The following is a 26454-nucleotide window of genomic DNA, read 5'->3' as shown; positions in this document are numbered from 1 at the left end:
TTTTTTTTGTTGTTCTGTGTCAGATATATAAAAATGTAATAAATATATTCTTGGAAAAAAAAAACAATAATTGCAAATTAATTCTCAGTCCATTGGCAAATTGATCAATCGACTAATCACTCAGATGTACTTAAGACAATTGGGTAGTTTATTTTCACAGAAACCTTTTTTAAAGTCATGTTTTTTAATGCAAAAATCTTAATTTGTAAAGTAACTAAAGCTGTAAGATAAATATAGTGGAAGTAAAAAGTACAATATTTCCCTCTGAAAGGTAGTGGAGTAGAAGTTTAAAGTGGCATGAAAAGAATGGACTTAAGTAAAGTACAAATACCTCAAATTTGTATTTTAGTGCAGTATTTGAGTAAATTTACCTTGTCATATTCCAACACTGCTAATGTAAATGTACTTATTTCTGCCACCACCAATAGATAGCAGAATAAATATGCTGCAGTATTAATTTTCACTTTCTCAGGCCAAACGCCAGGGGGCGATGTAGCACGTATGACTCACCTCACGCGCCTCAAGCTCGTGACCGTGGCGTTGTATCTGGACGGAGAAAGTCAAGCGAAAAATGCCATAGACACAAACACCTGCAACATGAAGACGGCGTTTACCGCGGAACAAATTTCGGACTGGTTTACCTCCCGGTCGAGCTTTGCTAACGTTAAGCTCACAGAGGAGGTGGTTGAAAGAAAGTCGGAGGAGGCCGCGTCGAAAGAGACCAGGTGAGACAGCGACTGTAGCGTTAGCTTAAAGCTAGTTAGCATCCTCGGAGCTCACGAGTTAACGTTTATGATATTCAAGGCTACCGTTAACCCTTCCTCTATGGTCACAAACCCTGACTGGTTAAACTTTTTGATAATACAACAGTGCACAGAAAGAATGGCAGAAACATGTTAGCTAACTTTAACATTTGGTAAGTTAATTAACGTTTCTGAAGAATGGAAAACCATTGAAAATAAGAGCACGTGCATCTGTCCCTAGCAAAACATAGGGGTTTAGAGGTTTATTATAAAAGGCTAAAAGTTAAGTTAATACCAAGAATTTATTTTAACATATTTAATCACTTAGTCGCACGTTTTTGCCAGCAAATGTTTACTGCTGCCCCCCCCCCCCTTTTTTTTTTAAGACTGAATTGGGTATGATCTGAGGGTCAGATGCCCATTTCTGTCTTTTACATGGTCCACCAGGGGTCAGACTGCATGTATGGTGTCTGAAATAATGTCCTCAGTATATAGAGTAGTTTAATAGCTAAGAATTACTCCAGCTCATTCTACTGCAATATTAAAGTACTGTTAACATAATGCATTGATAATAATGACCCAATGATACAAAACTGATATGGCCAGTTTAGTAGTAGGAGTATGTTTACTTTTGAAACTTTTGCTATTTCTTTTATGATGTTGCTTGCCTAAAACTTTTGCCTGCAGGGCCTTTATACATACTATATGTTTATAGTGTGACACTGTTGCATCCTAAGTAAATTCGCTAAATCAAAGTTGCAAACAATTTACTACCCATATACCATAGAGGATGAAATGTTCAGATCATTTACTTTAAAAGTAGCAGTACCACAGTGTAGAAAAACTCTGTTACAAGTAAAATTCCTTAAGTGATGGTGGTGGATCTTAGTAGTGGAAGTTACCTCAGCTTGATACTCTATAAACACAAAACAACACAACTACAAGACTTGTCTAAGTGTGAATGTGATTTCCAAAATCATGATCTGTTAATAACTTTCCAATTAGCTAATATATAAATTGTGACTTAGTTGTATAACACTGAAGTGGGGTTATTTTTTTAATTGTTTTTGTTTTGAAATACTGCCCACAATCTTAAAACCTCTGACAATATACCAAAGAGATTTCTAATTTTTATTTTACAAATTCCCCAGGTTAACAAAACTCATACTGGGGTTTGAAAGGATAAATAGCAAGTTAGGGGACCACAGAAAAAACATACACAAATTATGTTTATTTTCCAGTTTTTCCCAGTCTCAAGATCTATTATTTGTGGAACTTTAAATGCACAAGTTTTAACAAAACACCAAGATACCCAGAAAATTCAACACTGACGTATTGACATTCGTGTCAAACCCAGGATGATTAACAATTTACGAGAGGACAAGAAAATCTACACAAATTATGTTTTTTTTATCGTTTCCCTCAATTTCTCCTTTTTTATTTTTTAATACTTGATTATGATACCTCCTTTAGGGCTCTAAAATCACCATGAAACAATCTGAGAGGAAAAAAAATCATTCTCTCATCATCTCTCTTTAACTTTTCAAACCTCAGACATTTTCAGCTTGTGACAAGCAGACACAAGTAGATGTTTGTTCACTTACTCACAAGCTGCTAAGGCCTGGGCCCATTGGTCCAGGTCACGCATGTCTTAACATCCTGTGCCTGTATGAAATCACTCCCACCACCACCTGACAATATACCTTTGAAATACATGATAGCTGTACAAAGTGTAACTGTGTTTTTTTATCAGGATGACAGAAAATCAGTTTATTGAGTAGGAATTAAAAAGAGCGGTTGACAAACTAGTTATACTAAAACAGTTCATTGCATTGTCCACCTAGCCTTGTGCCATCTGAACATTTTTGGTCACAAACTACTATACATCAACAACTATTACAAATATTCAAGTTTTTGCATTTTGTCTTAGTGATGTGGATATGATAACTGTTTTTCTGCAGCAGTTTGTCCTCTCACAGTGTAGTGCTGTATGTCCCTGTGGGCCGGAGAGGAACTGGATAGTAATATGGAAGGTCCCAGTCCCTGGTGGACCCTGCGAACGAACCTGAGTGCCGCATGGCCCGATCCACATATCCAGAGATAGTTGGGATCTCCTCCCTTGGGTGGTCTCCACAGTTGGGGACGGTGGGTGTGACAAAGCCCTGCTTCATGATGTAGCGGCTGGTCCATGCCTCCATTGGTCGGAGCTGTGCTGGCTGCACTGAGAGGTTGTCCTCTTCGTCATATTCCTTTTGGCTCAGGAAGTCCCTCAGAACCTGTTTGAAGACAGATGCAAGCTCCCAGGGCCTTATGTTGTTTGTGGCAAGCACCTCACGAAACCTGTAAAAGGATGCCACCAATAGAATTAATTAGATACTTGTTGAAGTAGCAAGGATCTCCATTAACACATTGTCACTGTCCTAGATTTTCTTTTTGCATGTTATAGTCACTGTTCCTGCAGATCCTTGAAAAGTCTTTAAATGCATTGAATTCATGAATCTGAAAATAAGGCCTGAATTGGTATTAAATTTGCTTAAATTAATCTTTCAAAAGTCCTAAAAATGCTCGCATATGGAAAGTAGAATTTTATGAATAGTTTTTTTCTGATGTTGCAACGTAAAATCTCAACGTAACATCTGTTTTTTTGTTAAGTAATTAAATAAATTCCTAAACTCGTCATGATGGGAATCCATGCAGTGGAATCTCACATGCAGATTGGGAGACACAGAATCGCCCAGAAAACTGTCCAGAAATACCAGATATTTCCCACTTCTGTTGGTAAACCAAATACATACTTTTATGATAATATAATAAGTACATTGACTTCCATGTTATCCACTCTAAAAGTGGTAGTTTTTTTTCAACATTTGATGTAATTAATTACCCTTGACTATAAACATTTGGGCAAAATAAAATTCTTTCCTCGGTTTTTGTTATTAGAAAACTGGTCTTAAATTTAATTCCAACTGGTATTAAAAAAGTCTTTAAAAAGTCTTAAATCTTCCTCGCTTTAAGCTGCTGGAACCCTGATAATATTTTATAATTCAGTCTCTCATAGTTTCAGGAATGACACATCTAGGACAACAAAACAGATTTCTGAAATGGTACAGACATAACTCATTTTTTACTAAATATGCTATTCTTTGGTAATGTGGTTATGTAAGCACACAACAGTGACCCAGTACTGAGTTTAATGGGAAATGAGTAAGTAGGTCACTGTGCTCAACCATGAAAACCTTGTTTTTTTATATCATTATAGCTAACATAGAGATGATGAGTGCAAACCCCGGCAGTCTGGCTTCACTCAGCCTTACAGGGCATCCTTCACCTTCACATGTTCACACCCTACATCGCCTGCCTCTGTGACAGTAACACATAATGGCTTTCTTGGCAGCTCGCCCTGCCTCCCTTTCCCTTTAGGTCGTCCCTGCTTTGCCTGCTGTCAGGCTTTGTGTTGATGATACAGCAGATAGCCACTGTTGACAGCATACTAATGTGAGGACGGAGCATGGCCGCTATCAAACACACCTGGAAAGCACAGTGGCTGCATGGATGGGTGGGATCTGGGCACACAGGAACTCCAGCTGGTGTAGCTCGGATGTGGGGATGAGAGTCCGTAACCTGGGGTACTTTTGAAACCAGTGGAGACCCAGGGTGCTGTGGGCTAGCCTGTGCTCTCGCTCCAGCTCCCTTACCAGCCGCTCACGCTCCTCCACATGCCACAGGAGCTCTCTGATCAACATGCGACTTGGTACGACCCCCGGGGACTTCAGAGGTGCTGCTTCATCCTGAGCCTGCACTCTTGTTTCATGGGACCATTTCATCCAGCTGAACAGGGGCATGTCAATCACAGCAGACAGTCCTGAAAAACTGAAGAAACAAGTTTTATTTTTTTGTTATTCTGGACCATGATGCCACAACTTCCCCATAGCATGATTTTACTCATTTAAAAAGGGTGGAATATCTGTTGCTTCAAACTAGGTGCTAATTTCTCTTACGTTGCACCTACAAATGACAAGGCAGCATTAGACTATGTGATGAACTGCTCATTTACAGCAAAATAGAAAAAATGAAAGTAATATGAGAAAGAAAAATTGAAAAGTAATGGTAGGAAAGGAAAATTAAAATGAATTAATGAAAGAATCAAAATTAATATTTTCCTGTTGGTGAAATGTATCCAATTCCATTTCTGACAATATCTTGGTGCTTGTACCAAAAATCAGGTCACAATTTCAGCTTCAAAGACCACAGTGAGAAATGTTTTAGAACGCTGCAACCTCAAGTCTCTGAGCGAGGACCCGCTGATTCTTATTTTATCGACAACTTGTGCAGTGTAGCCCTATAATAATTAAAATTTTACGGTTGACAGTGAAAAATGATCACCCCATAACCAAGCTGACCTATGGTCCCTGCGTGATGGGTGCTCTGATTGCCTTTAGTTCAAGTTAAACTCGGTGAAGGACAATGTCCCAGTTGTGTATATTTGGCTTTTTTCCCCAGACTGATGGATCTAACACAGCTTCCACCTGGGATTCAGATAGATTACACCGCCTGCAGGGTCAGAGGTCAATCAAACGAAATACAAACTCTGATGTGTGGCTTCACATATTATAAAGTTGCAATACAAAGCTTTGTCAGTTGTCAAATATGATTTCAGTACTTTAACTACTCAGCTATCCAGCATGTGCAGGAAAAAGTTACACACTAATTTCTGGCTGCAGATTTGAAAAGGCAGATCTGTACTTACAGGTGAAAACTGCACCACTGACACCTTTGCTTGATATTCAGAAATTAGGCAAAGATGAGATTTTCACAGAGTACAGCCTCCAGCTCCTTGTCTCCATGGGTCAATCACTGTAAACTTTATCCCTTTACTTGCTGTCGACTACATCCCTTGGTGTCAAATGCCATCAAAAGAGCACAGGTGTTGGCAGCAATCCTCCAATGTCTTGGTTGTTTGAAGCGTTTCTCCTCTTTGTGTTGTAGTTACTATCTTGTCCCTATTGTCCCTCCTGCTCCTCCTGTCATGCAGACTTTTTCCAGGAGAGTTAGTCACACACTGTTAACTGACTAAGAGCTGTCACCTCTCCTCTCCTTTCACCCCACTCTCCTCTGTGCAGTGTGCAGCTTTGTTGTAAGGTCAGCTGCTTTGTAGCTTGCACGAATTGTGTGCAGTGGAGAGAAAGGAAGAGGGCGAGAGTGCGTGTGTGTGCACAAGCCGTGGGTGTGTTGTATTTGAGCTCCTCTTAGTACTGTCAGGGCTTGTGCCTGCTGTTGCGATAAAATCCTCCCCCTGCTAAGGGAGAGCGAGAGGCAGAGACAACTGGGAATGCTCTCTTGGCTACAGTGCTGTGGGCCTGGTTCAGCTGACCGGAGGGAAAGACGAGAAGAGGCAGGAAATCAAATGAGCAAAGTTTCAAAATGGTACCAAGTAGGGATGCAGTGCAATTAAATTTTCACAGTATGATAACTATCTCAGAAAATACCGTGGTATCACGTCTTATTGAATTATTACTATTATCACTCAGAAAGACTCTTAAAGGAGTGATAACAGAGAGGTTCGATTTGGTTGAACAAATATTTCAGTATTATATTTGAAACAGAGCTGCTGGCATTTCTGCCCACTGTGAACTTGCATTGTAGGTTTACTTTTAATGATGACATCATTATTACTAATGAGAATGAGTGCTTTTAAAAGTGATTATAACAGGGTTCCCATAGTCATGGAAAACCCTTCCCCTACGTATATGCAATAACTGAATCTATATTTGAATAAAATGTGAATCTACTGTGTTTAAGAAATACAAAAACAGGGAAAATCCTTTTGAGCCTTGAAAATGTGTAGAAACCCTATTGCAAAAAACATTTCTGAATTGCCGTATTCTTTGGTGTCTGGTATGTCGGAAACTGTTAAATGCTGCAGAACCCAGCATCAGCCCCAACAAATGTTGCTGAGGACATAGCAGCTGATAAATTCTAGCATTTACAGCACTACAAGTCATTTCAATTAAGCATAAAATAGAGCACCACGGTTTCTGTATGGATACAAAATTTAGCCACAATCTGAAATGCAGCTGATTGAAGCTGCTGTAAAGCTCAGCCTCTAACTTTAGCTGGTCCTTACCAATACATGTAACAGAATTTATATCTGGTAAATGCATGTTTATTACCGCAATGCTCCTTTGGATGTTGAGACTAGCAGGTGTAAACTGAACAGTGCTTATTCTAAATTTTTGACCTGTTTTATTGCTGTGAACAATTTCTGTTGACTTTCACTTATGAGCAGAAGGAAGTAAATAAATTGCTAAATGGTCTTTGAACCTTATTTAAGTGATTTTGTTATGTTAGGGAAAATGGGTGCAAAGGGAAGGAAAAAAATATGATTTGTTGGTTAATAGAGCTGCTTGTTTTAAATTTGTTTCAGCCCACCAGAGGTTCCTGATGAGGGGTGCCTGAAAAGTTCGAACTCTGATGGAGGGCGGACTCAAAAAACAGAACATGCAAAGAGTAAGTATTAAACTCTGTTAGCTTTTTCTTGTCCTACACCATACTCCCCTGCATTGTTAGATATACAGGAATCTACTTTATGCCCCAGATGGTTTAACCTTGTTTCTTGTGCATTTGATTATGTATCCTTAGGCTCTGCTCCTCCTCCACTTGCCAGCTACAAGTACCCCAGCTTGCCCATTACCAAAAACAGACAGGAGGTAAAATGTAACATCCATACACCACATACCCTCGACACACAGTGTGATGGTCTGAAAGTACATTCTCATTCTCCTGAAGTACTTTCTTTTTTTAGTCGTGTTATGAGTTCTAGTCAAAATGACCATTATGTCCTCAGGACGTTGGTGTACTTATGCCTTTACTGTTTGCTCACGATGAACTCAATGTCATTTTACAACAACAGCTAACTTTAAATTCACTGGCCTAACATTTTCTGATGTCTAATAAAGAGTAGTGTGTGTATATATTAGGAGCACATGCTGTCATTTTAGCTGCACTTTCTTAATGCAGATTATAAAGTGTGGACTTGTTATTGCAAATCAGCTTAGCACATCCATCTGCTCTCCAATTTCATAACTTACTTTTGTATGTATTTTATTTCAGTAATATGGCACAAATAGCCAAATGGTGTTTCTATTTTTGTTAACTGTGTCCCTTTTTACTGTGCACGTGTCTGCTTGTGTTTGTGTTTTTTGTGTGTGTTCCTGCTTCCAGCTGATTTCCCTCATAGAAAACAACTCTGTTGTGATCATTCGAGGAGCCACAGGCAGTGGCAAGACCACCCAGCTGCCACAGTACATTCTGGACCACTACAATGAGAAAAATGCCTCATGCAACATTGTGGTCACCCAACCACGCAAAATCGGGGCAACCAGTATTGCCCGCTGGGTTGCCACACAGAGGAAGTGCACCCTGGGTAGTCTGGTGGGATATCAGGTTAGTGCAACATCTAGACAGAACATCTCTAAATAAAATCTTAAAGATAGATTGCCAAAAATTTGTCAAAGAAGGACAGGACCAAAACATATGAATAAGAGTACCGCTGGCTTGGTGATATCTGTCGCAGAGAGGTTTATGTCAGGTTTTATTTTAGTCCTAGTCCTGTCAACTACTTCAGTAAAAGCTTTAATAGAATAAGGGTATGACAAGCACAAAAAGAAGATAAATTTTAGAGATGTCACTTCACTCTGCATCTGAAACTGTATGGCCTAGATCATCTTCCCCATACTGTTAAGCAGGCAAAGTTGGGGTGGGAGTTAATCAGACCACACAGGCGAGAAATAGAACCTCTCTTTCTAATATTGACCTCTAGGATGTTTCCCAAGTCAGATTTAGGGGGAGGAATGTGGGAATTGTGGAAAGTTCTTTCACACAAAGTGGCAGAATTGAAAATATCAAAAAAATGGTAATTTGGTAGATTGAATTTTTGAGAGAATTGTGAGAAAGATCCAAATACACTGTCAATATGCAAGTCCTTAATTGTTTTTAGCCCTTTTATGTACCAACATCCTAAAAAATCTTCATTTAAGGAGGAAGAGAATAGGGGACTTTTGATTAAAGCTAAGAGAATTGAGACACACTGTAGACCACAATGCCTCCTAAACTGGCACCAAAGCTGAAGGGATTGATTCACAACAGGGTTTGACCTCTACCTAAATTGTGCAATGCATATACGTATGTAACATGTATGTACATAAGCCTACACATATACTCTTAGCGCCTACAAAATTTTGTTTTTTGTCTTTTAAAACAAAACATGAACAACTCTCATAACTTAGAGAGTGTTTGTATGCTTGTATTAACAAGCGTTTGAGTTTACATTGTTTCCAGGGTGTCTGGCTGTGTTGTGCAGCACTCTGAAACAGCATGTCTAAGAATAACTGTTGTCTCCTCCGCTTGGTGTAGACCTCTGGAGTTAAGGATGATGTCACTGACAGTGGGAGCAATGATAAACAGTTGGTGTTAGTAAGAGATATAATGCTCAAGTTATGCAGCATAACCTGAACATTATGTTCTTCATTTTTGTATCTCTCTCAGAGGTGCTCTTTGATTTTTGTCTGAACTCCCTCTGAAATATCTCTGTTAGCTGTAAGAAGAGAGCTCTTTCCTTCCTTTCCTCTTTTGGGCTGAAAGTCGTGCAGTCAGTGAATGGAAAGTTCTGTGCTCTAGAGTTGAGTTGGCAAACCAGAAAGTATTTCCCTGAGGTTGGAGATAGGGTAGCAGTGGATTTTATTACAGGTCACTGGTGTTTTCTTCAAAACCAACCACATACAGTCATGCTGGCATTGCGGATGTTTGTATTTAAGACACTGGAAAAAGTTGAGACCTAAAGCGACTGTAGGGAAAGCATACTGTGGCCTCTCCTGTTGATTTTTCTGAAACAGTAGAATAAAACCTCATTTACAGGAACTGGCAGAAATAAATGACTTGGTTTGTTATTATTTTAGAACTGTTGTATGTTCTGCAGCTAAGTGTGCATGAAACAAGAAAAAACAGATGTCCTCCATGAATGGACTTTCGTTCATGTCGAGCAGGTGCCTTTCGACCGGAAATGACTATCATTTCCGAAAAACAGATAACTGTAATTTTTTAAGTGCCAGAATTAAAGTATTATTGGTGTTGTCCACGTTCATGAATACATATGTTCATATTTGTATTTCAGGTTGGACTGGAGAAGATGGCTACTGAGCACACTCGGCTCATCTACATGACTACAGGAGTGCTGCTGCAAAAAATGGTTACAGCCAAGTGTCTCACAGAGTACTCCCACATTTTCGTAGATGAGGTGATTAAGCATGAGGCAGATTTTCTCTTATTTTCTCTACATATACGCTGGATATTAGAGTGACACCATAGAATGCCTGCATCCCCACCCCCCCAATATTATATCAATGTTAAGGTGATGCAGGGGCACAATGCCATATCAATGTCAGGTTTTATTGAGTTCTGTGATCTTATCAGTGATTCTCCATAGTTTGGACCAAAATTAGCAATTTTAACTACTCTGCCTTTGCACAAGGTTCATGAGCGTACTGAGGAGATGGACTTTCTTCTGCTGGTTTTGAGAAAACTTCTACATTCCAACTCATGTTATGTCAAGGTAATTGCATGTTTAAGTAATATACCTCCTCTGACCTCCTTTTGCGTCAGTTGAACTTTGTATCACAGGACCTGTGTTTTTTCAGATCATCCTGATGTCAGCCACCATCAACTGCCAACAGTTTGCAGATTATTTCAGCACCCCGATTCGTGGCAAAATGAACCCGGCCTACGTGTTTGAAGTGGAGGGGGCACCCTATGCCATTAAGGAGTTTTACCTGGATGACCTCTGCAAACTGTTTCCATACAGGGTGATAAGATGGGAAATGTTTTCTGATGCTACAACTGTTCTCTGTATTGGAGCCAAATAGTTGATATGTGAATTTTGTGGTTCTTTATCAGGTTGAGTCGACTCATCTAGATGACCCTTTCATTTCAGTGGAGATGTACAATCTTGCCATCAGTCTCATTCAGAGCTTTGATGAGATGGAGGGCAAAGATTCTGAGTAAGGCCTTGGTATTTTTAGCACATTTAACTGCTTTAACAGATGGGAAGAGTCATAAAAAATGATGATGAGCGTTTGTGTTTGAGCAGTAAAGCAAAGAAAGAAAGTATCATGACTTCATCGGAGCGGGGCAGTGTGCTGGTTTTCCTTCCTGGTTTACACGAGATAAACTACATGCAGGAGGCCTTGGCCAAGCTGGTCCACAAAAGGTGAGCCTTTGAGTTAATCCGTTTGTTGAATTTCTCTCTGTAGCAAATATCTATTTTCTTCATTATCTGCTTTCGCAAGATGTTATGAATGTTTACCTTAATGATTATGCTTCTGTTGTTCAGACTGCAGGTTTATCCTCTCCACTCCACTGTGACTCTGGAGGAGCAGAATGGTGTGTTTCTGTTTCCTGTCCCTGGATACAGGAAGGTAAAAACCATTTATTTTATTCTATCTCATATGTGGTGTCAGTATCTGCTGTACTGACGACCTCCTCATCTTAACAGGTCATCCTTTCCACCAACATCGCTGAGAGTTCAGTGACTGTCCCAGATGTCAAATATGGTGAGGTTTTTTCCCCTCAGCTTGGTGTTATCTATTAGGGATGTACACCATTAGTTGATTCAACTCATAAACTTCAGAAATATGAGTTTCTCTGCCTGCCTGCTGTCTGTCTGTCTGTCTGTCTTTCTGTCTGATTGTCTGTCTCTCACACACACACACCCTTAGACTGGCATGTGTGTCAGACTTATGTGCATGTCCAGAGATGCACAAAATACGTGCAAGCCTTCACACAAAATGTTCATAATGCTCCATAAAAAATGCGGCACATTTCAGCAGCATTTAATCTATATTTTGGTTACTGAAAAACACCATTAATGATTTCAGATGGCTCTTACACAAAACACAATATACATTTTTTTTTTTTTTCTGGACACAGTATTTTTTTTCCTGGACAGATCATGGGAATTAGTTGTTAGGAACTCTACTATTGTCTATAAGATTAATGTCTGTTTTGTAATAAGTATCATCAAATCGTAATTAGTTTTGGTATTTTTTGTCATCACAGTGATTGATTTCTGCCTGGCCCGTCACCTGGTCTGTGATCCAGATACCAATTATCAGTCTCTGCGTCTCACCTGGGCATCCAAAACCAGCTGCAACCAGCGTCGAGGTATAATAGTTACAGCACAGAAGGTTACCTCTGAGGTGCAAGTGTCTGTTTGCTTCTGTCCCTTTACACTTGTTTCCCCTCTCCTTCAGGTAGGGCAGGTCGGGTGTCTAAGGGCTACTGTTACCGTCTTGTTACCAATGAGTTCTGGAGAAATGAAATCCCAGACTACACAATCCCTGAGATGCTGGTAAGACAATGTGCACACCTCTTTTTCTATGTTGCTTTGAACCTTATTAGACAATCAAACACTGCCATACTGTTTGCCTTCCTCTCAGCTTGCCCCGTTGTCCACCACCATGCTGAAGGTGAAGCTGCTGGACATGGGCGATCCCCGCTCCATCCTTTCCACAGCCCTCTCACCCCCTAACCTTGGTGACATAGTGAGGACAGTGCAGCAACTCAAAGAGGTAAATAAGTGCAGATTGATGATTCTCCTCTGAGAAAGCCATTAATGTCTAGTCAAGAATGAGTGTGTGGCTGTAATGATGTATTTGGGCGGGCAGCTGACCACCCAGCTCTGTCACAGAGTATTAGACCAGGAGCTTTCTGACAGGAGCTTTGTGTCAGCCAGTGTTAGCTTTGTCAAGTTTGCTAGGTGAGGGTAATGAAGGGTGGTGTTGTGTCGGGGAAGGGAAAGTGGAAGAAGTCTATAATTCTATCACTGTGAGTATCCATCCATTCACTTTAATTTGCACATCTGGGGCGGGGTCGCGGGGGCAGCAGACTTAGCAAGGTGTTCCAGACGTTCCTCTCTCCAGCAACTTTTTCTAGCTCCTTCTGGGGGATCCCAAGGTGCTCCCAGGCCAGATGAGATATACTGTATATTGTGCATTTCAAAACCCTTACTCTATAGTATGTCAGAAAAAGATTTAGTATGTCCGAATACATAGTATGTCAGATGCAGTATGCTAAAAATACCAGGATGTTCTACTGCATCTACTGCATTTTGCAGCATGCAAGCCAGCATGCTTTTCTGGCTATTCTGACCTACAATCCTCTGCGCAGTGGCAGATACGTTACATCAACCAAGCCGCAAACAGATGACAGCTGACAGACAGCTGACAAACAGTTGACAGAAGCCGCAATGACAGATGACAGCGCATTTGAGTGACTTATGATCGAATAGTAATTGTATTATGGCCTGTATTCATTTTATAGGTTAAAAAATAATCACAGATATCCAACAAGAAAAGAAAAAAATAATAAAACAATGTAGCATCTGTAGGCTAATTTTAATAATTTGAAATGTTTGAATCCACAATGTGTGCAGTTATAACTTGAGGGTTAAACCACATACATTGCCAATTAACAACAGCAGAGCTGCTTGGGCTGATCTCCTTCTCTGATGATCTCTGCAAATGGTGTTTCCTTTGATCTCCATGGTAATGGATATTTGAGCAATAAGGTCAGAGTTCAGGGCCCAATGTTATAAAGAAGTAGTATGACCTAAATGTGTACATACAGTACATGATTTGTAAGGGTAGCTGCAGAACTTAGTAAAAGTAAAAAGAATTAGTATGCAATTCAGAGTGCACCATAATGTCTCCAGCATGTTCAGGGTCTACCCTAAGACCTCTTACCTGTTGGACGTGTCTGGAAAACCTCTAACGGGAGGCAACCAGGAGGCATTCTGTTCAGATGATGAACTACCTCATCTGGACCTTTTCAGCACGAAAGAGAAGTGACTCCTCTACCCGTCTGAGCTCCTTATTCTATCATATCCAGATGATCACTGAAACCAGCCCTCATCTGGAGGATTGTATCCATGATTTTATTTTTTCGGTCCATACCCAAAACTCACGACCATAGGTGAGAGTCAAAATTTAGATTGCATGGTACATGCAGAACTTTGTGTGACTCAGTTCCCACTTCACCACAATGGTTGAGCGCAACACCTGCATCACTGCTGACACACCAAACCACCTGTCCATCACACACTCCATTTTACCCTTCCTCATAAACAAGAGTCTTTCAGAGCTAGGCTATAGATAAACTACAGTAGAAATTGAACAAAAAATTGTGAAGCCAGGGAATTCAAAAACATGGATGAAACAGACAACAACAACAAGACAAGCGCAGTAAATCGATAACACACAACCAGTTAGGAAAAGGCCTTAAAAGTTATTACTTTTAAGAGGTCATTTTAAAAGATTTTACTTCATCAGAATCTATCCTGATATTCTCAGACAAGGAGTTTGAGAGCTGAGGAGCCTCATAAGCAAAAACTCAGCCAGCTTTATTCCCAGGGATTTAAAAACTGCTGGACAGTCTCTTTTTGAAGATCTCAGGCCAGCCTCTGGCTCACAGGCAGCCAGCAGTTCAGAAATGTACAACCATTAAGTGTGATTGATACAATAAGTCTATCTTACAATTCTTAATTAAGGCGAAAATGGAATAGGCATTTTAATGCCTAAATCCTTAAATATTAAAAGACAAACTGTTATTCTAAGGTAAGGTTTAAGGAGTTCATTGGAGGTATGTTTCTATCTACAGATGGGCGCACTATCTGCAAAAAATGATGCCAAGAGCTACAGTGAGGATGGGGAGCTAACGTTCCTGGGCCGAGTGCTGGCCCACTTGCCCGTGGACCTGTCCCTGGGGAAGATGATTGTTCTGGGCCATGTCTTTGGCTGCCTGGATGAATGCCTCATCATAGGTCAGTCTGTCATTATGCTACTCTTACGGACAAGGGTTACTGCATATGCATGTGTATACAGTTGTTGAGACATACAACAAATCTGTCATGACTGCACTCTTGCAAATGTGATGGTGTACTTAACAACATCAGTTTAATAGTGATGTTTTGGTGTCTTTTTGTGGGCTGTTTGCACAAACGACAATAACAGTCTCTGTTATCCTCAGCTGCTGCACACTCTCTGAAGAGTTTCTTTGCCATTCCAACCATGCAGCAGCTTGCCGGCCACAGGTGAGTCACATCCAGCAGCCACACTCATTCACAGACTGCCAGGCTGTCACTGTGGATCATTTTGGCATCCTAAAAAAGAGCCATAAGATATTTGGGACATTATATTGTCATGTAACAGACTCCAGGGAGTCCATACCTATCTATTGACGACTTACTCATTTCTACAGCTTTAACTCTCACAGTAATTTGTGGCTAATGATGATTGAATATATTGTAGTTATAGAATAGCATTGCAACTTACATCCCACTTGTTCATTCATGTGTGCCCATCACTGTCTGTGGCTTATAAGAGCCCTTGCAGTAAAACAAAAGATTCTGACAGTCCAAAAAGATGCCATCTCTGTTTACATACAAAACACTAAAAAGTAAAATAAAATCTTGCCATGTAGTGTTTCCCTTAGATCTGGTTTTCCCTGTAAGATATTTGCATGTTTTGGCAAATCACAGCAAGAAGAATTTTTCTGGTGGTGCCCTGGACTAACTTTCAGGCCAGAAACAGATATTAGTTCTGTGTTTTGTATGTTTTTTCTTTGTACACTAAATATTATTTGTTAATCCAGGAGCATGTTGGCCTTTGCCCGTGGCACACCAAGTGATTCCATAGCTTTTGTCAATGCCTTCAAGGTAATGTGTGTAATGGCAAGTCAGCAGCAAGTTGTGGTGCTCAGTGGATTTACATATTTGCCTGATGGCTGTTGTTTTTCCCTGTTGTCTCTTACTGTTAGGCATGGCACTCATCCAAAAAGAAAGGACAGCTGAGACACCCAAAGGTGAAAACAACCAAACACGAATGAGCTCACTGAAACAACACACAAATATGCTGATTTTCCTTTTTACATATGAAAGTTAGAATAGTTTGCCACTGCTGTTGTGAAGAGCCAACTCTTGGCACTCTTGGCACTCTTCATTTTTCAGAAACTGCATTGAAGTACACATAAATTCAACATATATCAACAATATACAACTCAAAAGATGTAGCAGGATCAAGGACAAATTTTAATTCTTAAATAAATCTACCTTATACCTTATTATTGCTCTGTCCTAATTGTAATATATTAACATAGAACTGTGCAAACACTATAGCTTACAGAGTGGCTGCCAACGGAAGATTGATTGAGTACGGTCCCTATTTAGACGGTTTATTCAAATTCATCCCATTCTGAGAAAAGTCTCTGTTTATATGTTAGAAGGGACAGCTCATCCAGAATAAGAAATGCATATTTTTCTTCTTACCTGTGGTGCTTTTTATCCGTTTGGATAGTTTTGGTGTGAGTTCCAAAGTGTTGGAGATATCTGCTATAGAGATGTCTGCCTTCAATCCAATATAATGAAACTAGATGGCACTCATCTTGTGGAGCTCAAAGGCCCAAAAAATACATTTGAAAATTTCAATAACAATGTCTCTTTCCGGAAATCTTGACCAGGTTACTCAAGACAATTTCCATTAATGTTCACATCTCGTGCGGTCACAAGCACGAGCCTCTCATCCATGAGTAGGTGCACGCTTCTAAAGATAGTTCCTATATGAAACTGCTCACAACAAGGTCTGTGGATTATTTTAAGTTACTGGGTCATAATGTCTGTAAAGAGACATTGCTGTTGAGTTTTGTATTTTATTAATTGGATGGAGGGGTCCTGTGAGCACCACAAACAGAATGCCAACTAGTTCCATTATATTGGGGAGAATGTAGAAATCCCGACACTTTGGCTGATATTTCCAACACTCTGCAACTCACACTAAAACAATCCAAAATTAAGAATCAGTTCAGCACTCTGTTCTCTTCTGCATTATTTCTTGAAGTGTACATTTTCTTTGCCTCTGCTGTTTCCTCCGCTTAGGATGAATTAGACTGGGGAAAGGGCAACTTCATTCAGATCAAGAGGATCAGAGAGGTACAGAGAGAGCTGAATCGCATTAATTTATCAGACATTACAAGATGTCTTTGTCATAACCCATCCTTTTCTAACAATAAACAACCAGCATCAATCCTGCAGTTTGTAGGCATGTGTTGAATGAATCTTGCATCCATTAAGCTCAGACCTCCTCAGCAGTAACTCGCTGTCCAGGTTGCAGAGCTGTATGCGGACCTGAAGAAGCGTGTGTCCCAGTTCAACATGCATGTACAGGAGAGCACTCAACCCATGGATTACACCAGCACACACAGGCAGAAGTTCATCCTTCAGGTTAGTCGGTGTGTATATTGTGTAAATGAAGCTATACTATAATACTATACTGTCAGCTTGTTTTAGGTTGCGCCTCTCTCTGTTTTAGGTGGCCATTGCTGGTGCCCACTACCCAAACTACTTTGTCCAGGGAGAAATAGATGAAGACCTGGCCTCCAGAGAGTTGAATGGCCATAACCCCAAAACAACAGTGATGGTATGACCCATAGTGAGAGCCAAGAATTGATTACTGTATATAATTTTTATTGACTGACACTTTTCCAGTGTGTAATGACCATCAAAACCTTTAAGGCTATTGTCTTCTAGTCTAATTTATTAGGAGGTAAGGATATTGTAAAATAACATCAGACCACGTTTTATTTTCAGGTGAGGAACCTGCCTCCATATTCTTACCTGTATTACAAGCAGCTGCAGTCTCTGTTTCGCCTGTGTGGACAGGTCAAAGCCATGTCCTTTGACAGCTCTAGGTACTGAAGGACACTATAGCAAATCAGACATTTTTCATTCACTCTGACCTTTTTATTTGAACTCAAAACATGTCATTTCTGCCACAAGGAGTTTCTCAATCAAAATATCGAAATGGAATGTGCAAACTCGTAACCTGTGTGTGTGTGTGTGTGTGTGTGTGTGTGTGTGTGTGTGTGTGTGTGTGTGTGTGTGTGTTTCCTCAGAGCATATGTGGAGTTCTACAAGACATCCCAAGACTCGGGTGTGCTGCCTGAGGTGTCCCTTGCACTCCTACTGGCACAGCAGACTCCTCCCATGGAGCTGTCTGTCTTCCCCTTCGAACAAATAGAAAAATGTGCTGGGAGTAGAAATGTAACTCACATGAAATATGCACGGTATGGCTCTCTTCACACAGTATGGAAACCTTTACTGATGTGAGAGAGAAATTAATTACTGCATGAATTAAAAAAAAAATCTAACAATTGCTGTGAGTGCAGAAAATTCCATAAGAAAGATCAGAAGGGTTTGACTCTGTCAGTCGTTAGGTGGCTGATAAGTCCCTTTCTTGGCAGTATTTCTGAAAAGTGGAACCCTCTGCACCACAGGCTGCAGTGGTCAGTGCCCTTGCAAAGAGCTTTTATATAATCTGACATCTACGCACTCTACATGACTCTCTCCAGCTATCACTTGTACTCAGAGAGGGGAGGTTTTAGGCAGAGGCAGCACCAGCTTCTTCCTACCTGCCTCTGGGATGTGGGAGATGGGGTGACTTTGCACGTTATCCAACACAGCTCACCTACTATTCTCACTGATTACTTAACCTTGTGTTTCCAACCGCCTTAAACTTTAAAAATCTTGGCAAATGTTTGATAACCTCAAATAAACTTTGTATTCAATTCTTGTTTGGCATCACTTTCTTGATGCTCCACCCAAACCAAAGGAACTGGATTAAAGCCCCCATATTGTCAAGCAGACACTGACACTGAAGTGCTCCTATCTGTGAGCAAGGCACAGAGGCTCTGTTGCAATACTGATACTTGCATTTGTGTCTCATTAGTATTACACTCAGTTAAAATAAACATAACATTGTAGTAATGTTCTCAGTGTGCTGTTGCTTTGCAGGGTGAATGTAGACTTCCAGAGCCAGTCTGTGTGCCCAGTAGGAGTAGTGAGCAGCACCATTGACCCTGACAAGCTTCCCCCCAACCGCTTGTTTGTCGTCCACATCACAGAGGTCAGTCCTTTACATTTAACTTCATCAAACAGAGTTAAATTTCAAAAGAGATAAGTGCTTGTTGGATTTTTGACTAAATGTCTGAATCTTGAATGGTTGTATCCTCTCTTCAGGTGGTGGAGGTGGGTCATTTCTGGGGCTTCAGGGCAGATGAAGCCAGCCTGGAGAGGCAGCGCCATCTGACAGCAGAGATAAACAATTGTACACTGAGCCCTTTAACTGTGTCTCTCTACCCCAACCTGCTGTGTCTGGCTCCTTACTCTGAAGTCAATGAGCAGAGCATGTACTACCGCGCCAAGATTCTGCACATGCGTGGCAATACAGTGGAGGTGAGTATAACAAATGTCACTTACTTCTCCCTTGTCTGATTTTAATGGCTTCTCTCTGCAATGCTTTTTTAAGATTGCATCATGGTAAAACAAACAAACAAAATGTTTGGAAATACACTTCTGTACCTTTTAGTTTTATTATTTTGTAGGAGCTTGATGTCCTCTTTGTATGTGTACATGCAGAATGTTGACATGTTGGTAGTTGGTACAACTAATTAGACAGTAATGTTGGCATTTTAATTCCATGAATGTATAGCACTGGACTTTCAACAACAATAGGTTGCACAAGTTATTTAGCTTATTTCTGAACCAAATCTGTCTAAGGTGACCGTGAACCAGCCAAATGTCAGGAAAAGAAATCTCTACCCAGAGACCTGAATTATTTAAAGAAAAGCATAGCGCAGAGGGATGAGAAAAGAAATCGGCATTCTGCTAAGTCTGCATAAATTTAAGTTTCACTGGCCAGAAGTTAGTATTTAGTATAATGTACACGCTTATCACCACAACATTAAAAACACTGTTAGGTAAATAACATTGATCATCACCTCACAATGTAATGTTCTGTAGGGAAACCATAGGTTCTTAACATCATTTTGTCATATGGTTTAATGATATTTTAACATGTCTATCTGTTCTGTACAGGTGTAAAGGTTGTTTTTTTCTGTCAGTTGTTTTAATGTTGTAGCTGATCGATATGTGTGTTTTTTATATATGTACATATTTATAGTTAAATGTAATTTATTGTCCTCAGGGTCGACAGTGCAAAAAGAATGTAGAGAAAACAGGATATGTTGTTGTCCTGCAGGTATTTTTCTTGGACTTTGGCAACACAGCAGTTGTTTCCTGCAGCAGCCTCAGGGAGCTCCCGTCTGACCTCCTGTCTCACCCATTCCAGGTACAGCAGCAATAAAATGGGTGTTCAGAGAATAAATGCACTCTCATCTGTTTCACAATCAGTGACAGACGTACTCTCTGCTCATGGTCTCAGGCTCAGGAGTTCCAAGTGTCTGAAATGCGTCCTTCAGCCCAGTCCATCATACTGGGGAACCAGTGGAGCAGCCAAGCCCGCGAACGGTTCGTCACTCTGGTGAAGGGCCGTTCAGTTATTGTGTCGCTGTACTCCATCCTCCATGGCGTCATGCGTGTGCAGCTGCTCATCAACACAGAGACGACAAACACCAGCGTGGTAGACATCTTGGTGGAAGAGGAACATGCTGTGAAGGCCGAAGAAAGCTTCGATTCCAAGGTGACGCAGCAAATGGGAGCTCAGATTGTCCCTCATGAAATGTATTTGACAGTGTGCGATACAGAAATCATTCAGTCATAACATTCCCCAAATTAAAGCCATATGTCACCTAAACATGCCCTTTTTGTATCAACAACTTGCCCCCGCAGGCTTGAAAGTAGCTTGATAATAGAAGTTGATCTTCTCCAGAAAGAGAGCAGTAGCCACTGTAACTGCAGTAGCTTGCAGTTACAGTGGACTACAGAGCTTCATGACAAATATAAAGCAAAACCTCCAGAGAAACTTCTCTAACCAAACCTTCAGCATATTCTAATAAATCCCTGTCAATCAAAATACTTCATATGTTTAACTCATAGATTTGCTAGCCCGTGGCAAATTATTTAATGTTTTTGCTCGAAGTGCCCGGCCACTTGCCACATTTTGCACCCTCAAATCCATTGTTTTCAGTGTAGACGCTGACCTTCTGATTAGAGGACGACGTGCTCTACCTCCGCTCCGCCCCTTGACTGTTGGGTTATGTTACTACAAAAAACCCTGATGTGTTGAGAACAAACTGAATTGATTATTAAAGAAAAAAGTCTCTCAGTCCAAATGTCTTATATTTGTGTGCTCTTCCAGCAAAACCATGAAGCACTGATGACCCTGTACAAGGACATGGAAAAAGGTACATATGTCCCCAATGCTGCCAGCAGCTCCTGGAAAGATCGGAAAATAGAGGAGAAAGAGCTCATTGACAACCTGCTGGACCACTTCTCCAAGAGCCGCCAGACCTGTTCCAGGACAAAGGCAAGATATACTGTGGTGTACAGAATATTTTTATTTTTGTACTAAAATCTTAAAGTATTTTCTTCATAGCACTTTTCAAAAATGTGCATTCAAACGATCTAAAGAAAAACACTTACAAGGATTCCAAACAGTTGAATAATTACAATCTATTAACAGTAACGTTTAATATTGAAATGGGTTTGGAAGAGGAATTTAAAATAGGACACAGACTTTGAGTGTCTGAGATGGTGATATTCTGGTTTTGGATGACGACATCTTGCCGGGGCCGTCTGTTTCTCTGTTTGTCCAGGAGATGGGGCCATTTCAGTAATTCAGTTCATGTGTTGGCGTTCATTCAGAGGCACACCCATTCTGTCTGACAATGACGACAGGGTGGCTGTCAGTACCAACAGATGCATGAAAACGTCATGCGATGTGTCTAACTGAAGCCTTTCTTCGAACACCACAGGTTCATCTACAGGGACCACACAGCCCTCATAAGATAAACTTCCACAGCTTGAGCCATAAGACGTTCTACAAGTAAGCACCGCGCACACACAGACCAAAATAAACTTGCAGCTTGTGAATGCCTCCGGTATTGCTTATGAGTGTGTCCTCCTGCAGGACAGTGTGCATAGATAGGAAAAGCATCAACTACTTGGCCCTGAATGAAAACCCTCACCACAAACATCAGAGGATGCTGGTGGCTGGGACTGTGTCAGTCAACTCTACAGGTACCAGATACAGCTTCTCCTTATTAATAAAAACTGCTCAAAGCTCCGCTAGTCAATGGTGCTATATTAACACTGGATCAAATGGCTAAATGTAATGTCAGAGGGGTTGCTTTAAGTGACAAACACACAAACTATCAAAACTCTCTGCTGTCCCTCACTTTTACCAGTGTTAAATTTTGACTGCTACTTTAGATTTAGACAGATGCCATGTTCACACTTGACACAGATCGTCCCTTTGTGTCAACTCGTGTGTGGCCGCATGTGAGCATTTGCCTGGCCTTTCACACTGGAAGCGTAATTCTCCGGCAGTCAGCAAGAGATTCTGCGCCTCTGCCCTTTATTAATCACATGTAGGGCTTTGTCTCTGTCTGCGTGTGTTTTTTAGTGTGTGTCCTCTCATTGTTCTCATTTTCTGTTAAGACACAGGTGTCATATATGTGGAAGCATGTAATGCATATTTTATTATTTATCATAATCAAGTCATTTAAATCTCTTTCATGTCCTTTATATCATTATAGCTTATCGGTGTGTTTCTTGCCAGATTAACTTGGGTAAAAAATAGATTAGATGCCAAAACAATTGTTGCAGATTGTGGGCCAACCGCAGTCCTTGGGCCGCAGTGCGTCTTGCCCAACGGATTAACATGAGCATTGAAAGGTACCGAGCAGCTCAGAAAACTGGCACGTTATCTCAGAGCTTCCACGTCTGGTGTAAAGCTGGCGTTAGTCGTAAGAGAAAGATCCTTATTAGTTTTTGTCACAACTCAAAATATTCTAGTCAACAAAAAAATCTTTACATTTTAGTCAACTTTATAAGCTTAGTTAACAACAGGATGTTTGGTTTCATTTTTCATCTTACCCTGAAATAAATACGCCTTAAACTGTCTCTTCAGGATGGTCATATTCTTCCAAACTTATATGTTGCCACAGGGTGTTTCCCCAACTCCCGTTAGTATGGTACCTTGTGTTTTCGTGTCTGCCAAATTATAAATAAAGTGTGTCTACATATTCATTTTTCTTTTCCAAGCAAGCTCGTTTTGCATTGAAACCATCATGTTGTTATCATTAACTCCCTGTCAGTTTGGGACATTATCATACAGTATGTATGGCCTCAATTCTGGGAGCCTGCACACATCTCTCAACCAATGACATTGCTTACATTTTGACAAACTAGACGCACAGTTGGAGAAAAATGATATGCATTTTGAATATCCAGTAGCCCACCACTGACATTTCAGGCTTGTCTGTCAACGAAAACAAAACATACATTTTGTCATAGTTTTTATTATCAAACATCTATTTTTTGATTGTTAACATCTCATCTTAGTCATGGAATAAAGGTAGATTCAATTCACTTAACTTACAGTAACATGCATCTGTTTTCAGCACACACTAAACTTTGTGCCCAGCACCAAACGGCAGACAGAGAGTGTAAGTTCTTGGTTGACAAACATAGTGGTGCAGTTAGCAGCTAAAGAGATGTTTTCTGATTAGATTCATCAGGTGTCCAAAGATACAACTCCAAATGAATGCTATTGTTGCTCTGGATCTGCTAAATGTGAAAACATTCAATTGTTTACTTACACATTTGTCAGACCATCTTTATAAGGCTGGGGATGTACATATTCAGCTTGTTCTTCTTGAAGTTCTTTTAAGTGCCAAATTAAATTATTGTAGCTTTAAATGTTTGGTTGTGTTGCAGGGACACGCATTCTACTGAGAGATACCTCCATCATGCCAGACATCCCCGGACTTCCTGCTCTCGTAACCATGCTCTTCACTCCTGTCATGGAGTTACGGTGAGTTAGACACACACACAAACACACACACACACACACACACACACACATACACACATTTCACTGCACACCTTAAAGGCAGCATAATACAAATATCCAAGTTGATATTTTCCCCCCTTGTTTTTAAAGCACTGATGAAGAGAGGACCTGCTACACTGGGGCTCTCTGTGGCCTGAGCTGGAGCAGTCAAACACAAGAGAGCATCCTACCTGAGCATGACATCGAACTCGCCTTTGACGTCAAATTTGATGTTGAAGATATCACTGAGGTAACAAAAAATGTCATGGAATCTAGTTACGTTTTCTTTATACTTTTTTTTATTTCAGTATCTCAACAGCTAAAACTGTAGAAATAATAAACTCAAAAACATGCACTTTGTTATATGGGTACTGGCGTGCTTATGATTGACAGCGTTCTGACGTGTGTTTATTAATACTATTTTAAAGCAAAGTATGATACATGATGTAGCATTCTCTTTTGTATTACTGATAAGTTCTGTGTTTTCTCCCTTTATCAGATAAATGCTCTGCGTGTGGCTGTAAACCGTCTGGTGTGTGAAGGGCCCAGTGGCACGATGCATCTGGGGCCCGACAGGATCAGCCACCTGCAGGAAGACTGTCGGGACCGCCTCATAAGGTCACTTACATCCACCCACAGAAATCAGTAAAAAGTTTAAAGATTGATCAGTGTGTATGCAGTTACTAATGTGTGTTTTTATTGTGTAATGCAGGCTGTTCACCAAGTCACCACCAAGGGAAGCTATCAGTCAAGTGTACTATGAGAAACCAGGAAAATGGAACCAGGTATGGTACATTAAAGAGTTTGATGCAACAATTAATACTTTCTATTTGATCATTAACCATAGACTGTATAAAAGAAGAGGATGTAGACACCATGACATCATCCACTAGTTTGATCACTACCATTTTCAAGCCTTGAGTTTGGATTTTTGGCCTTCGCCATCTTGTTTTTTTGGAGCCAGAACTGACCATATATGGCAGGTCATCAGTGTTGGGGAATAGTGAAGCCCATGTAATTACACTGGTAGTTTGACTGCATTTTGCAATTGCTCGCTGGTAGTTAAACTATATCCATATTTGTGTCAGGATTCAAATATACAATATTTTTTGTATTGGCATTTTCAGACATACTATACAATGTTTAACACAGAAACTACAAAAATTGTTGGGCCATAAAATGGAAGGAATTTTTTTTTTTTTATATATATATTTTAACATTGCCTCTCTGCTGTAAGTGAACCCTCTGTGACCACAGTTAGTCAGAAGTATTGATTATTTGTTAATAATTCTTTTAAGTTGTTGCATGCTACATGTATTTTCAAAGTTACATGGATAATTGAATAATCCTGCCTAGTGCAATAGGCTTCCCCTGCCTGGTCTCTAGTTTCTGAAGGCAGGTGTCTGACTGGTGGACATTATACACAAAACCAAAGCTGACATTTCTTGCACTTTACCATGAATCGTGAGGCGTTATATTTTTTTTGGTCCATGACTTGTGAGCAAGCAGGCACTTTTTGCAATAAACTCATTAAAAGAGTCTTTTTTTTCTGGTTGTTATAATTCCGTATTACATGTAGGCTACATTATCAATTTAATATTTTTTCAAAGTATTTTTGAACTACTTTTTCTAAGTAGCTTTAGTTACCCACACTACATTTCTGTAGTCAACTTCCTTCAGTGTAAAGTTATTGGTAGCTTTCAAAGCCATACTTTCCAAATAGCTTCCCCAACGTTACAGGTTCCCATGGTAGCCACTTGTCAATCACAAGGTACCCACTCCCTAAAGCATGGCCTTCTTTATGGTCGGTTTCACCCTAAATAGGACCATAATTTATAAAATGAGCATTATGCTGTATTGAAGAAGACTTGAAAGACTAGTAATTGAGACATAGTCATCAGGAAAATGTCTACTGAGGTAATGAATCAAACAAGAAGTACGGTCTCTTTTTCAGTGAATTATATTTAGTCGGACTTCTTTTTGCAGCCAGTGAAGTCACCCCCTGCTGGCCATTAAGGCATTTCGCGTTTGCTTTGTTTTTCAGACTGTAAGATCGTACAAGAAGCTCCATGTATGACGACTTTTTTTCTACAGTCTATGTCAATAGCCCCGTCACAGGCTGTTTTGTGGGCACATTTTAGCAGTGTGTGTTTCATGTGTTGATGTATTGAACATGCAGGTGGATCCTGCTCTGAAGATGGATATTGTCGAGCCTGGAAAAGGAAAGACCAGAGGTGTTCTCTTCCAGCTGCATCCTGTCGTCCTCCTCAACAGCTAAGACGTCACTGTTCTTCTTGCATTTGTGTTGAAATGAAACTGATTCTAATGATGTACTTTAAGAGTTTGGGGTTTTTTTAAGTTTATATTAAGAGGAGTATATATTTAGGTTCAATTGGGATTGTAGCTTTCAGCAGCACAGCAAAATCCTCAATGCTTCATTTTTGGTTTGCAGCTATCACGAGTAGTGACTCCTTGTTCAAATTAAGTGGCTGCTAATTAATAAATGTTAAAGTTCATTGATGTGAAACATCTTGTAAGTACTTTGTAACAGCGCTTCAGCAGTCAGCCATTAAAAATACTTGTTTTCAACAGATGAGGCTCCTCAATCAGTCTTCATTTAAACATAGTCTCATTGTGACCCAAGAGTCACGTTAAATATATCCACAGCACACAAACACACACACACACACACACAACTCCTACTATAAGATGAGAGGTGTGTTTGTGCCAGAATTCATTGGCTTGTATTTATAGCTCTTCATTCCAGGTCTCCCATCCAAGATGTTATCACGTCAAACTTAGCCATGGTGTCACAC

At 40.2% G+C, this 26454-nt stretch overlaps 2 protein-coding genes across 2 annotated transcripts; one reads left to right on the top strand and one right to left on the bottom strand.

Moving 5' to 3' along the window:
- The first annotated feature begins 530 nt into the window (after window positions 1–530).
- Window positions 531–26229, top strand: tdrd9 (tudor domain containing 9). Its single transcript, XM_042500854.1, has 35 exons — window positions 531–725; window positions 7168–7250; window positions 7383–7450; window positions 7965–8186; window positions 9913–10035; window positions 10270–10350; window positions 10436–10600; window positions 10692–10795; window positions 10885–11004; window positions 11128–11212; window positions 11290–11347; window positions 11853–11957; window positions 12047–12144; window positions 12233–12364; window positions 14451–14613; window positions 14820–14883; window positions 15444–15507; window positions 15609–15653; window positions 16723–16776; window positions 16951–17067; window positions 17156–17263; window positions 17434–17534; window positions 17739–17909; window positions 18637–18748; window positions 18862–19077; window positions 19883–19972; window positions 20066–20323; window positions 20942–21109; window positions 21558–21628; window positions 21713–21822; window positions 23524–23620; window positions 23750–23888; window positions 24138–24256; window positions 24351–24423; window positions 25818–26229. The coding sequence occupies exons 1-35, from the start codon at window positions 598–600 to the stop codon at window positions 25914–25916; spliced, it is 4011 nt and encodes a 1336-aa protein (XP_042356788.1). The 5' UTR covers window positions 531–597; the 3' UTR covers window positions 25917–26229.
- Window positions 2717–4585, bottom strand: rd3l (RD3 like). Its single transcript, XM_042500855.1, has 2 exons — window positions 4272–4585; window positions 2717–3083 (listed from the first exon to the last, which is right to left on the bottom strand). The coding sequence occupies exons 1-2, from the start codon at window positions 4583–4585 to the stop codon at window positions 2717–2719; spliced, it is 681 nt and encodes a 226-aa protein (XP_042356789.1).
- Window positions 26230–26454: the final 225 nt, after the last annotated feature.

Source organism: Plectropomus leopardus, chromosome 14 (genome assembly GCF_008729295.1).
Source record: "Plectropomus leopardus isolate mb chromosome 14, YSFRI_Pleo_2.0, whole genome shotgun sequence".
In the NCBI taxonomy this organism is placed as follows: Eukaryota; Metazoa; Chordata; class Actinopteri; order Perciformes; family Serranidae; genus Plectropomus; species Plectropomus leopardus.
This window is presented reverse-complemented; position numbering and strand designations above follow the sequence as displayed.

Coding starts and splice junctions, on each gene's coding strand:
- rd3l (XM_042500855.1), bottom strand. CDS start 4,585: ATGCCCCTGTTCAGCTGGATGAAATGGTCCCATGAAACAAGAGTGCAG. Junction 3,084..4,271: donor GCAGCCACTGTGCTTTCCAG/GTGTGTTTGATA, acceptor ATCCTTTTACAG/GTTTCGTGAGGTGCTTGCCA.
- tdrd9 (XM_042500854.1), top strand. CDS start 598: ATGAAGACGGCGTTTACCGCGGAACAAATTTCGGACTGGTTTACCTCC. Junction 10,351..10,435: donor CCAACTCATGTTATGTCAAG/GTAATTGCATGT, acceptor GTGTTTTTTCAG/ATCATCCTGATGTCAGCCAC. Junction 17,535..17,738: donor ATGTCCTTTGACAGCTCTAG/GTACTGAAGGAC, acceptor GTGTTTCCTCAG/AGCATATGTGGAGTTCTACA.